The sequence below is a fragment of the Propithecus coquereli genome, unplaced genomic scaffold (assembly GCF_000956105.1).
Source record: "Propithecus coquereli isolate 6110/MARCELLA unplaced genomic scaffold, Pcoq_1.0 Scaffold48, whole genome shotgun sequence".
Classification (NCBI taxonomy): domain Eukaryota; kingdom Metazoa; phylum Chordata; class Mammalia; order Primates; family Indriidae; genus Propithecus; species Propithecus coquereli.
The window spans coordinates 1496190-1510286 of record NW_012150618.1 but is presented as its reverse complement, the minus strand read 5'-3'; the positions used below and the strand labels follow the sequence as shown (position 1 = coordinate 1510286).

The 14097-nt window shown below is 37.9% G+C and overlaps 1 protein-coding gene across 1 annotated transcript in view; it reads right to left on the bottom strand.

Moving 5' to 3' along the window:
- Nucleotides 1–11862, bottom strand: part of PPIL4 (peptidylprolyl isomerase (cyclophilin)-like 4) — a 34278-nt gene extending 22416 nt beyond the window's left edge. The window contains exons 1-7 of the mRNA XM_012655527.1: nt 11712–11862; nt 7229–7296; nt 7077–7141; nt 6711–6828; nt 3502–3644; nt 2530–2626; nt 1684–1800 (exon numbers count right to left, since the gene is read on the bottom strand). Coding sequence (XP_012510981.1) covers nt 1684–1800; nt 2530–2626; nt 3502–3644; nt 6711–6828; nt 7077–7141; nt 7229–7296; nt 11712–11781 — 678 coding nt within the window. The 5' untranslated portion in view covers nt 11782–11862. The remainder of the gene's footprint in view (nt 1–1683; nt 1801–2529; nt 2627–3501; nt 3645–6710; nt 6829–7076; nt 7142–7228; nt 7297–11711) is intronic.
- Nucleotides 11863–14097: the final 2235 nt, after the last annotated feature.

The window sequence follows — 14097 nt, the reverse complement described above, 5'->3', positions numbered from 1 at the left end:
TTGAGACAAGGTTCTATTCTATCACTTGGGCTAGAGTGCAATGGTGCCATCATAGCTAATTGCAACCTTGAACTCCTGGGCTCAAGCAATTCTGCCTCAGCCTCCTCCAGAGCAGCTAGGACTACTGGAGTGTGCTGCCACACGCAGCTGATTTTTTTTTATTTTTTGTAGAGACAGGGTCTCACTGTGTTGCCCAGGCTGGTCTGGAACTCCTGGGCTCAAGCGATCCTCCCACCTTGGCCTCCCAAAGTGCTAGGATTACAGGCACGAGCTACCCCTCCCAGCCAACAATATTCCTTCATACATATATTCAAACAATCTTAGAGATGATTTCTGTTAAAATCATCATATAAAGTGTCTCCTCTTGGATAAATACCTCCGTCCCCCCAAAAAATCTTGAAAATGAGAAACAGTAAGAAGCAACAGACCCAGTAAGATTTGCTCAATGTTTCTGAAGTCTATCAAAAAACAACAATAACCTATGTCCAATAAGAATTATAACACAGAAGGTGGAGAGAAAATTAGTAAAATAGTAAATAGTAAAATAGTAAAATATGCCAATAGTGAGACCCTGTCTCTACAAAAAATAAAAAATTTGCTGTCCAGCTATTTGGGAGGCTGAGACAAGAAGATGGCTTGAGCCCAGGAGTTTGAGGTTACAGTGAGCTGTAATGAAGTCACTGCACTATAGCCCAGGCGACAGGGCAAGATCTTGTCTCAAAAAAGAAAAAAAAAAATGGTAATACATTTTCTTCTGGCATAAACTTCCTAAACTGTTGTTGTTGAAAAGTCTGATAATAACCTATTATTCTTCCCTTTATAAGAAACTTATTCCTTTTGCCCAGTTGCTCAAAAGATCTTTAAGCCCAGTAATTTTCTTTCTTCTGGGTCAATATTCTCAGATATACAGTGTGTTCATTAAAATGTGTATTTTCAAATTTTTTTATTTCAGTAAAGTTTTCTTCAATTATAGCCTTTAATATTTGTTCAGACTGGTGATGTCAACATAATTTAAAAAAACCCACAAATCTGAAAGTTCTATTATATAAAATAACAATAAAAACTTTAGTATCCATTCGTTCAAATATTTATTGATCATCTACTGTGTCGTAAGTACACCTATTCCACAAAGATAAGAAATGGAAAACAAGGCCTTAGTTGGGTCAATTAATCATCTACTGAATAACTGTTTCCCAAAGGACTTCATACTATTAGTAATACAGAGAAGGAATGTATTTTAAAGCACTCAATTTTAACCCAGGTTTATTTTACCTTTTGACTACTATTCTATTTAATCTTAATACTTGAGTGGTATAATGAAGAATTATTTTTTAACATACATAAAATTCAGCCTAATAAACACTATTTAAAAATTTGATGAATAATTTCTCAAGACTTTATTTAAAAAAAAATGAGGTGAATATTAAAAAACTGAAATTCAATTAATAAGTGAGATATCCACTTTCCACTTTTTAGAAAGGCACTTGGCACTATATTGAAAGTGGAGCCAAATTTGTTTATTTTCATATGCAGTATTATATAAGACCAAATTTAATCCAGAAAAAATTCTTAACTAGATTTTTAATATTTTAAGACTTATCAAAGGGCCAGAAATAAACTTACGATGAGTACATATTAAATATATTGCAAAACAACTACTTGAACAAAAGATTATTTTCTTACCATCTCTAAAAGAATAGCTTGAGTTTTAGCTTCTTTTTCTGCCTTTATTTCTTCTACTTCTTCAGCTGATCTTCCTTTGAAATCATCAATCTCTTCATCTGCTCCTATTCGACCACTCTGTAAGGCAGAATTTACTTTTAAAGAATAAAAACTCTCAGAAACATGGAAGACATTATTCTTAATTACATCAAACATGCTAAAATACCAACTGAAACAAACTTAAGAAACTCTGAAAATTGATTTAAATTAATTCTAAAATATTAGCCAGATTGGGTTTCTGATTATAAAATCAAAATAAACATTTATATAGACACTATCTGTTATCCAACTAACTACTGAATGAAGAAGATAAATGATCTTAGAATTAAGCACCAATCCCAACCATAAAGATAAATTCAGCTTTGAGGAATCATATCAAAACATATGGGAGAAAAGTTTGTGCCATTCCACAGAAATTTCTGGGTTCTAGCCTGGCTCCAGGGTATCCCTGGTTGAAAAGTTCCCTCACGAGATGATGGTTTAATTTGGCCTTGAAGTTATACTCCTAACTAGAGTTAGGTGGTAAGAAAAACTTCCCCAAGGTATTCATATAAGATTCCAGAGCTAAGGCTGTTCCAGTAGAAAAGAAACTGGAAAAAAAAAAAAAAACAAAAATCAGGAAAATGAAAAGATAGCTAGATAAATGACTATCTCTGTGGAAGAGAAAAAGAACTCTAACTTGTTCTAGTGTAATTAAGCAAGGTAATATAATAATTCTGAAGAAATAAGCTCCAATAGACGAAAAAACTAAATGCATGCTAATCATTAACATGCATGTACATTTAATCACAAGAGGGCTCTACTTACATCTAATTGTTCCCTCGTGGGTTCTGGTGATCGATCAGGAATTAATAAATCAGGAGGGTCATCAAATGGATCATCTAAAATCACTGTATGATTTATCCTTACAAAATAAACACAAATTAAATGTTACATTTATTTCAAAACCTGTATTTTATTTTCATAGATTCCAACAAATAATTTGAGTATCTCTAATGCCAAAAAAAATACTTCATGAGGATATTACAAATCTAGGCATACTTTCATAAGGAGTGCTATTTTTCATTGTTTGATATCATATTTACTACCCTGCATTACTTTAAGATGTAAATGAACATAAATGTCTAAATCTTAGAACTTTTACCCTATTTCTCAATAATCTGCATTTAAAAAAATTAAATTAGGCCAGGCATTCAGTGGCTCAGGGTGGTAATCCACTTGGGGAGGCTGAAGGGGGAGGATGGCTCGAGCCCAGGAGTTCAATGCCAGCCTGGGAAACATAACAAGACCCACGTTTCTACAAAAAAATTTTAAAATTAGCTGGGCATGTTGGCATGTGCCTGTAGTCCTAGCCACTCGGGAGGCTGAGACAGGAGGATCCCTGAGCCCAGAAGTTTGAGGTTACAGTGAGCTATGATCATGTCATGCGCTCCAGCCTGGGCAAAAGAGCAAGATCATGTCTCAAAATAAAAATGAAAATAAAAGCCCTTCAAACAGTGCACCCCCCACCCACAAAAAGACGCCAAACTAAAACATTAATAAATTATTCCAAAACAATTATTTCGCCCAACATAAGCAATTATAAATAATTATTACAAATGTAAAAATACAAAAGGTCCTTTTTATTATAAAGATTTTTACAATCTTATATTAATTCACATTGTGGAATTAGAATTATCCAGAATCCAGTCCTACGAAAGTCTTATGCATACCACTACTTGTTAAACATCGTAACATTAAAACGTTCTAGTACATTCAGATAGTAATTTGTAACCACACCTGATATCCTGATATGGTACAAAGTCCTTGTCAACAAAAGTCTCATTAATTTTCTTAATTATGTCCATGCCTTCTGTCACCTCACCAAACACTGTATGAACACCATCAAGGTAATCCAGATTTTCTCCTGTAGTAATAAGAAACTATACAGAAAGACACATAATACAAAAAAATATATATAACTCAAATTGAAATCAATTACAGACTGACAAAAAAATACTTACAAAAGTAAGATTACATTTACTGCACCGATTCTTACACACTTGTTACTATAACTAAGTAAAAAGTACAAAGATTACACAAAATTTGCTTTATTGTGCTTCGCGGGTAGTGTGTTTTTACAATTCAAGGTTTGTGGCAACCGTGCGTCACGCAAGTCTATTGGTGCACTTTCCAACAGCATGTGCTCACCTTGTGTCTCTGTGTCACATTTTGGTAATTCTTGCAATATTTCAAACCTTTTCATTACAGTCACATCTGTTATGGTAGTCTGTGATCAGTGATCTTTGATGTTACTATTATAATTGTTTTGGGGGTGCCATAAACTGTGTCCATACAAGATGGCAAATGCAATCCATAAATGTCACAGGTGTTCTGACTGCTCCACCAATCAGGTATTCTCCTATCTCTTTCCTGCTCCTCGGACCTCACTATTTCCTGAGACGCAATATTGAAATTAGGTCAATTAATAACCCTGTAATGGACTTTAAGTGTTCAAGTAAAAGGAAGAATGGCACACCTCTCACTTTAAATCAAAAGTTAGAAATGATTAAGATTAGTGAGTAAGGCATGTTGGAAGCCAAGACAGGCCAAAAGCTACAGACTCTTGCACCAGTTAGCCAAGTTGTAAATGCAAAGGAAAAGCTCTTGAAGAAAAGTAGAAGTGCTACTCCAGTGAATACATGAATGATAACAAAGTAAAACAGCCTTATTGCTGATATGAAGAAAGTTTTGGTAGTTTGGATAGAAGATCAAACCAGCCACAACACTCCCTTAAGCCAAAGTTTAATCCAGAGCAAGGCCCTAACTTTCTTCAATTCTATTAAGGATGAAAGAAGTGAGGACGCTGCAGAAAACAACTTGGAAGACAGCAGAGGTTGCTTCATGAGGTTTAAGGAAAGAGGCCATCTCTACAATATAAAAGTGCAAGGTGAAGGAGCAAGTTGATGTAGAAGCTGCAGCAAGTTATCCAGAAATCTAGCTAAGATTACTGATAAAGGTGGCTACATGAAATAACAGATTTTCCATGTAGAAAAAACCTTATATTGGAGGAAAATGCCACCTCGGACTTTCATAGCTAGAAAAGAGAAGTCATGCCTGGCTTCAAAGTTTCAAAGGACAGGCTGACTCTCTGTTAGGGGCTAATGTAACTGGTGACAAAGTTGAAGCCAATGATTGTTAACCATTCTGAAAATTCTAGGACCCTTAAGAATTATGCTCAATTGACTCTGTGCTCTATAAATGTAACAACAAAGCCTGGATGACAGCACATCTGTTTACAGTGTAGTTTACTAAATATCTTAAGCCCACTGTTGAGACACGCTGCTCAGAAAAAATGATTCCTTTCAAAAAATTACTGCTCAGTGATAATGTACATGGTCACCCAGGAGCCGATGGAGATGTAACAAGGAGATTAACGTTGTTTTCATGTCTGCTAACACAAAATCCATTGTGCAGGCCATGGATCAAGGAGTATTTTCGACTTTCAAGTTTTATTATTTAAGAAATACAGCCAGGTGCAGTGGTATGCACATATAGTACAAGCTACTCAGGAGGCTAAGGTGGGAGGATCGCTTGAGCCCAGTTTGGGCAACTTAGCGAGACCCCATCTCTAAAAACAAAAATAAAGAAATACATTTTGTAAGGCTATAGATGTCTTAGACAGTGACTGCTCTGATGGATCTGGGCAAAGCACATTGAAAACCTTCTGGAAAGGATTCACCATTGCCATTGAGAACATTCACGATTTATGGGAAGAGGTCAAAATATCAACACTAACAGGACTTCAGAAGAAGTTGATTCCAACCTTCTGGATAACTTTGAGGGGTTTAAGATTTCATTAACTGTAGACATGGTGGTAGACATGGTGGAAGTAGCAAGAGAACTAGAAGATGTGACTGAATTGCTGTAATCTCATGATCAAACTTGAAAGGATGTGGAATCGCTTCTTAAAGATGAGTGAAGAAAGAGGTTTCTCGAGATGAAATCTACTCCTGGTGAAGTGAGTATGAACACTGTTGAAATGATGGCCAAGTATTTAGAATATTACATTAACTTGGTTGATACAGCAGTGACAGGGTTTCAGAGAACTGACTCCAATTTGGAAAGAAGTTCTACCGCGGGTAAAATGCTATCAAACAGCATCGCATGCTACAAAGAAATCTTTCATGAGTCCATCTATGTGGGCAAACTTATTTACTGTCTTAATTTAAGCAATTGCCACAGCCCACAACCGCCAGCAACCACCACCCTCAACCCTCCACCAACAAAAAGATTATGACCCGCTGAAGGCTCAGATGATTAGTAGCATTTTTTAGCAATATTTTTAAATTATGTACAGTGTGTTTTTAGGTATAATGCTATTGCACACTTAATACACTGCAGTGTAGCATAAATGTAACTTTTATATGCACTGGGAAACCAAAAAATTCATGTGACTTGCTTTATTGTGATATTCACTGTATTACGGTAGTCTGGAACCAAACCCACAATATCTCCGAGGTATGCCTGCATATAAAATATCAACACGGACACAGATGTCCCCTTGATTGTTTAAAGTACTTGGACAAACCATGGCTCAATTTCTTCATGTGTATTCAGTGGAAAATGAAAGCACTTACACCAATGGGGTTGCTGTGAGGGTTAAACAAGACAATGAAAGAAAGGTACTTAGTAAAATCTGTTTTTTAAAAAAGAATAAATACTGAAAGGAAATGTGCCATAAATGTGAACAGTGATAATCATGTGTAGTAGAACTGTGGGTAATATTATTCTTTGTACATCTGTGTTTTTTTAATTTCCTCACAATGGGTATGCCTTACATTTAAGATGACAAAATAATGTTTTAATATAAAAAAGGGCAACTTTCTTCTCCTAACAAGTATCTTTGATTGAAACTCTCTTACTGGACAGTTAAAGAAGATAACTTTGTGGGTTCCTTCTAGTCCTTCATTTCTAAGCAAAGCTCATCTTCTCACCCATTTCCTAACCTGAGATCCATGCTGATCACTGCCATTGTTCACCATGGACACAGTGCCTTTCTTCTTATGCTTAATTCTTGGTACTTTTTCTGCCTCAAAAAAGCTTGCTTGATCACCATACAGTTGACTGAAAATAAATATAATAAGGTCATAAAATATACGTAGTCTCAAAATGAAACATAAAAGTACTAGTAAATGTATATGGTTACCCACCATTTCTTTATAGAAATACCCCTATGATTCAAAATATTTTTCTTGTTTGCAATAGACACTTAGGGAAGTTGGAGAAAAATCTCAAATTTGAATCATATTTTAAAATGCAGATTGAAACAAGAGCAATTCTATTTTTCATCATTTAAGAATAAGAGAACTTACCCAAAAACAGACTCTCCTCCACGACCAGTCCCTGTAGGATCACCAGTTTGTATGATAAAATCCCTCTATAATATACAGGATTCTTTGTTAATTAACAGAATTTGCTAGGTGGTTTCAATAACAAAGGACATGACTAACATCTACCAACTTACCTGTACATTGTGAATAAGGCAATAATTGTAGTATTTTATTTTGCACAACTTCAGGAAATTCAAGCAGGCTGAAAAAAAGTAAATACTAAATTTATCACAGTAATCCACAAATTATTTTTAAACAATTGAAAGTGTAGTATAATTTAATTTCTAAATAACCACTAAAAGAAAAATAAAAAAACAGTCAAGTATTCAAAATACAAAAAAGAGCAGTAAGTCTAGGAAAAAAGCAACATATTTTAAATTATCTTTTTATTTTTTTTTCACAGGACTTTTTGGGCATCTGAGCTAATGCAGGAAATTGACGCTTATCTGGAATAAGCAATCATTTATTGATAAATTGATTTTATTAAGAGAAAAAGAACAATTAAAGAGATACTACTAATATAATGGGAAAGGATCTAGCAGAAGATATGAAAATGGGTACAAATTATATAAATTAGGAAAAATAAAACATCCAGGGTCAAATGTTTTTACAGTGGTTAAATAACTCTTCACAAAAATTCATACACTTATTATGAACAAGCTTTCTCATATACATTCATTTGCTTATCCAACAAATATTTACTGAGTATCTACTAGATGCTTGACACTGCCATCACAAATGCCACTGAATTGTGGTCCCTGTCCTCAACAAGTTCACAGTCTAGTTGTGGAAAGGCATGCTAACAAGTTCTTATGGCACTAAGTTAGAAACCAGAAAGACAATAAGATCCATCAGGCAGTCCCTGCCCTCAAGGAGCTTACATTAAACTAGGGTCCTCACACCTGAACACAAGTAGTTATAATTCTAGGCCTATCTAATTAATACCATTTGTGCCACTTAAATAGTAACAGGGTAAAAAGTAATTTAATAAATGCCACAAGAGTTCAAAAGACATTGTTTCTGGCTAGGGAAATTAGAAGACCTCAAGGAGGCTTAAGGGAAGCATTAAAAGAACTGGATTGGCAGAGTATAAAGAGGACACATTTTATTCTTGGAAGATATGAAAATATCTGAAAGTGGGAGTTTAAATTTTTTTTTGCGGGGGGGAGTCCAACAGACCAGTCAAGTTCTGTAATATTCTGGTATCAGAGAGTAGTAGAGGGTAAAAAGCTGGCGAGATAAGATGGGGCTAAACTGCTGGAGAGTGTTGAATATCAGGCTTTCAGTTGTTTTTCCCAAATATATTCCTGGCTTCTTGTTAAACCTGGACAATAGGTAAAAGTTATAATAAAATGTGTCATGTGGGCAGGGCGTGGTGGCTCACGCCTGTAATCCTAGCTCTCTGGGAGGCCGAGGCGGGCGGATCGTTTGAGCTCAGGGTTCAAAACCAGCCTGAGCAAGAGCAAGGCCCTGTCTCTACTAAAATTAGAAAGAAATAATTGGACAACTAAAAATATATAGAAAAAATTAGCCAGGCATGGTGGTGCATGCCTGTAGTCCCAGCTACTCGGGAGGCTGAGGCAGTAGGATTGCTTGAGCCCAGGAGTTTGAGGTTGCTGTGAGCTAGGCTGACGCCATGGCACTCTAGCCCGGGCAACACAGTGAGACTCTGTCTCAAAAAAAAAAAAAATGTGTCATGTGGTTTATAAAAAGACCTGAGACAGAGCAGAAGAAACGGATAACTCAGGAAGGAGGGAGAGCTTTACAGAAGAGATCATGTTTAATCTGAGATCTAAATAGTAAGTAAGAAAAAAGGAGTAAAATGTGCAAATAAGAAATAAGTAGAAAAGGAGTAGTCCTTTTACGAGAAAACAAAAATAATGATCTAAGCAATGATCATCAATGGCTGCCAAAATTTTTGGATGAAAAGCTGATGGGAACACTTTATAAGGGTGACAAGACCTAAACCCACTGAACAATTTTAACATCACAAAAAGAGTCAACTAGACATCAAGTACCTCCTGAATGTGATGCAGCTGAAAGTACCCATTATCTTATATCAAGGCTCTAGAACTAAGTGGCAATTTATAGGAAACAGAATAGAGAAATATGTTAAAAGACACAGCAGGGAAATAATCAAATCCGAAATGAGAGAAATTTTACAAATTTCAAACATAGACAAATCAACCAGAGTCCTTCTAGAAAATTTTTTAAGAAAGAAAAGGGGAAGGGTGAGAACCTATAGATTAAAATATACTTAAGAGATGTATTAACCAATTTAATACATGGACCTTGTTTGGATCTTAATTCAAACCACCACTTTTTAAAATGTTTATAAGACAATAGAAAAGTTTAAATGATATAAGGAATTATTATTAATTTTCAAGGTATAATGATTTGTGGTTCTGTTTTTTTTTAAAAAGTCCTTATCTTTTAGATATACATACTGAAGTAATGACAGATTAATTTACTTAATTAGATTAAGTGAATCCAGTGGAGGTGAGGGTATTATAAACGAAATAAGATTAGCTATGTGTTGACAACTGTAAACAAAGGTGGTCATGCATACATGAGAGTTCATTTACATGATTCTGTCTACTTCTGTATGTTTCACATTTTCTATAATTAAAAGCAAAAAAAGAAAAGGAAGAAAGAAAGGGAGGAAGTAAGTCTGGATAAGTTTATTACAGATTAATAAGTAGGTATACATATAAGTAGATACCCAATCATATGCTTATAAATACGTACACAGGGGGTGGACTTATGTTCTTGGTGTTCCAGCCTATCTTTGTAGAACCACTGCTTGTTAATTACGTGGGATAACCCTGCCTCCCCTTTAGTTCCTCACAACTCTGGGGAAAGAGGCTCACTTATTTTGCCAGGTGCTGCTCCGCATGGATAGAGTGTCAAAGGAACTTAAAGCAAAACCAAGAGGTAAAAATAAAATTCCCTCATTCAGTGTCTGTTTACAAAAAAAGTTTTTTTAAATGTCTGTAATATTCCTTTAAACTCTGGATCTAGCCATACTTAAAGCCAAGCTTACCCCAATAACACGAGGCAGTTAATCTTCTTTGTTTAAGCCAGTCTGAGTTGGGTTTCTATCACTTGCACAGTCCTAATTAATACAGCACATTTATATGCGTTAGTCAATATAATGAACCTCTAGTGTGTGCCCTCCAAGTAGCAGGCATTGTACTAGGTACTGAAGATACAGCGATAATTAAGGTGCGGTTCCTGCTCTCATTGAAGTTTACATTCTTGAAAGGAGACAAGACTTTTAAATAATTCCAGGACAATAGGTAAATGTTATAATAAAATGTGTCATGTGGTTTATATTTAATAAAAAGACCTGAGAAAGAGCAGAAGAAACAGATAACTTTGCTTAGGGAGGAGGGAGAGTTTCACAGAAGAGATCATGTTTGATCTGAGATTTAAATAAGAAATTTGCCAGAAGGGCAAGAATGGAGAGGAATGTGGGTTAGAGGCAACAGAAGAATGGTAAGGATGGTATGGGAGAGTTTGTAGTGTTTTGGGGTTGGGGGGAGGGCGACGGGGAGGAGGGAGGAATAGCTGAGTGTGGGAGAAAGCTTTGCAAGGCAGGAGGCACTTGTATAGTAACTCCAGCTTGTTTCAACCTCTTTGATAGGTTCTGCATTCCATGGGGGCAGGACCTTGATTGCAACGTACTGGTCTCCACATTGCTTCCTATTATCTTCCCAAAACAAGTATGCCATCTTCAATCCTGCTTTTAAACGTTTCAAAGACTCTGGTCATCAGTAGAACACACAAGACCATTCACGATAGACCTAAACGTATCTGACCAAACTCGCACTCTGCCATTCTACAACTCATACCATTCCTTCCGGCCAAGTCAAACTACTTGCCGTTTCCAGAAAATTCCAAGCAAAGAAAACACTCATTCCCACTCATCTTTGAACGAGCTAGTTCAAGTGTTCTATAGTCTTCCTTGCTTCACTTCTCCCCACCCCACCTCCACCAAAGAAGAATTACTTCCTCCTCTGGTTTCCATGGCAACTTAGACATTCTTCTACTACAACACTTATAAAATTAAAATGGTTCCCCCGTCAACTTCCTTCAATGGGAAATCAGACCCTCAAGGGCGAGACGCCTAGCCCAGGACTCAGCCCAGTGCCTTGCAGGCTCCGTTCATACTCCCAGACACCCCCTTCCTCCATCCACGCGGGATGCCCACATTCGTTGTGCCAATCACATCCTACCTGCTTTCATAAAGACTTAACTGATTACACATGAAGTAACAGTTATGCTTCTCTCACGAGAATAGAAAGCACAGTAAAGCCACAAAAGCTACGGGTATTGTATATGCAGCCCGCGTATCGCACACACGCCCCCCCACACCCCCACCCCAAATGACCGCAAGCACCCTCCACCCGACTGCCAACACAAGGTACAGAAGAAGGGCTGCTGAGGCTCAAACGAATTCTCACAAAAACTTTTCTAAGCAAACCCCGCTAATAAACAGCCCGGTCGCGGGCAACAGCAGCTCGAGCCAATGGCCACCACGGATTGTGCAGAGAAGGGAAAGGAGGGGAACAAGCTCGGGGCCCCGGCGAGAGGTGAGCAGGGCGCAGGCCTCACCGCGTGGCCGCTCCTCGGTGTACAAGTCGATGACGACGTCGCCCAAAGTGGTCTCCAGCAGAACCGCCATGGCGCCCGCTCCTCCTCCGCAACAAGCTCCGGGGCGTAACAGGCGCAGCCCGCCGACGTCTACGCCTTGCGTCACCCTCCGCGCGACGCCTGATTGCGTCATCCCTCTGACGCCGCCGTCCCCTTCTGGCAGCCCCTTTCTGGTCAGCGCAGGGCCCGTCCCACTGACGGGTGAACCCGGTTAGTCTCGCTCCCGGCGCGGCCCTTTTGAAAATCTCGGCCGGCCCTTGGCGACTTCCGCGGAAGCCTGTCGCCCACAAGGGACCCAGTATACGGTTTTGTGTCCATCTAAAGAATAGGGCCACCACGCCCTGCACAGAATGGCTAAAAAGATAAAAAAAATAACAGATGTTGGAGAGGATGCAGAGAAAGGAAACTCATACACTTTTGGTGGGAATATAAAATAGTGACTATACACTATGGAAAACGGTATACAGATTTATCAAAAAACTAAAACTAGAATTATCATTCGATCCAGCAATCCCACTACTAGGGTATCTACTCAAAAGAAAAGAAATCAATATATCAAAGGGATATCTGCACTCACATGTTTATTGTGGCACTATTTACAATAGCAAATATATAGAATCAACCTAAGTGACCATCAATGGATGAATGGATAAAAAAAAATGGTATATATACACAATAGAATACCATTTGGCCATAAAAAAAAGAATGTAATCATGTCATTTGCAGCAACATGCATGGAACTAGAGGTAAGTCAAATAAGCCAGGCACCAAAAGACAAATATCGCATGTTCTCTCTTATATGTGGGAGCTAAAAAATTGGATCACATGGAGGTAGAGCAGTGAAAAGATATATAACAGAGACTAAGAAAGGTGAGTGAGGAGGTGGGAGGAGGATGAAGAGAAGTGGGTTAAAGGGTACAAACATACAGTTAGAATAAATTCAATGTTTGATAGCAGATAGGGTAACTATAGTTAAACAAAAATATATTGTACTCAGGTAGACGGATACTCTAAATACCCTGACTTGATCACTGTGTATTATATACATGTAACAAAATTTCACTGTACCCCGTAAGTTTGTTCAAATAAAAAAACACGAATATCAACATCACCAACCATCATGACTAATTTCTCTCATTTTGACATCATCTACCTACTCTGAGCAACCATGTTGAAATGTTTGTAGCCATACTAAAATTGTCAAAGTGTAATCCTGATACTGCATTAAATGAGCTGTCTTCTACCTAATTGTATATACAAAAAACACATATTTATGCTCATATGGTACAGAAGTATGCTGTGTTAGACAAGGCCAGTATGATTTCCTTTACTCAGTGTCCACCCCTTTCCCTGCTTTTTCCTCTCATACCCTAAGGAATCCCAGTTTGGTGAACTGAGATTCATCCTAGTCACTGTTGTCATCGCATTTATAGTGAGATATCTGTATGGAACAGTGGCAGGTCTGGGAGCTTGAGAGAATGTTTTGGCTGGCTGGAAAACAGGACATTCTGCCCTTTCTGGAAACCATCTTTACTTGCTTCTTCATCTTCCTGTCCTTGTCAAGTACTTTAACTGCCCTTTCTTCGTTGTGGTAATTTTTTCATTGACCTCTTCAGTATATATTGATAAGGTACTTTAAAACATAGGTTTTATTATTTTTCAGGCATGGTGAGGCCAATAGATCAGGAGACAATTACCACTGAAAGGATAGTTTGTTACTCACAGTTCCTGGACTAGGATGGGGTAGTGAGGAGGGGAGGACACCACACCTTGCAGGGCCACATGGGGAAGCACCAGGGTGTGTCAGAAGGCAGGGGAGGAGAATAAAGCAGAAGCAGAAGCTCTTGTGTTTTCCAAGGGAAAGACAAGGCAAGGCAGGGCAAAGGCAAGCAGGTTTAGGATTGGCTGATTTGAATAATTTCAGCAAGCTCTGGGATGTAGGGGGTGGTCTAGTTGTCTGGTACCTGGCCTTTTTGAAAGGTGGAGGAAAAGTCTAAGACCTTCATTTTATAGATTAAGATAATGACGAAGAAGGCTGAGAGCCCAGGTGGTCTGGCTTCGAGCTGAGTGTTGTCCCCTCGCCACCTCCAGAGGTGGCTGAATGAACATTTAAGGTGTGGTGGATTCTTAGCCTCGGAAGCACCATGAATCACCTACAGGACTTTAAAAACTACCAGTGCCCGAGCCGCAGCCCAGACTCACTTAAACCAGAAATTGGAGTGCCCGGGGAGACCTCGGTACTTTTTAAAGCTGCATGGGAGATTCCCATGTGCAGCCAAGGATGGGAACAATGATTTAATAAAAATTTTCCCCCCAAATGTGATGTTTCATTTTTTTTTTTTTTTTT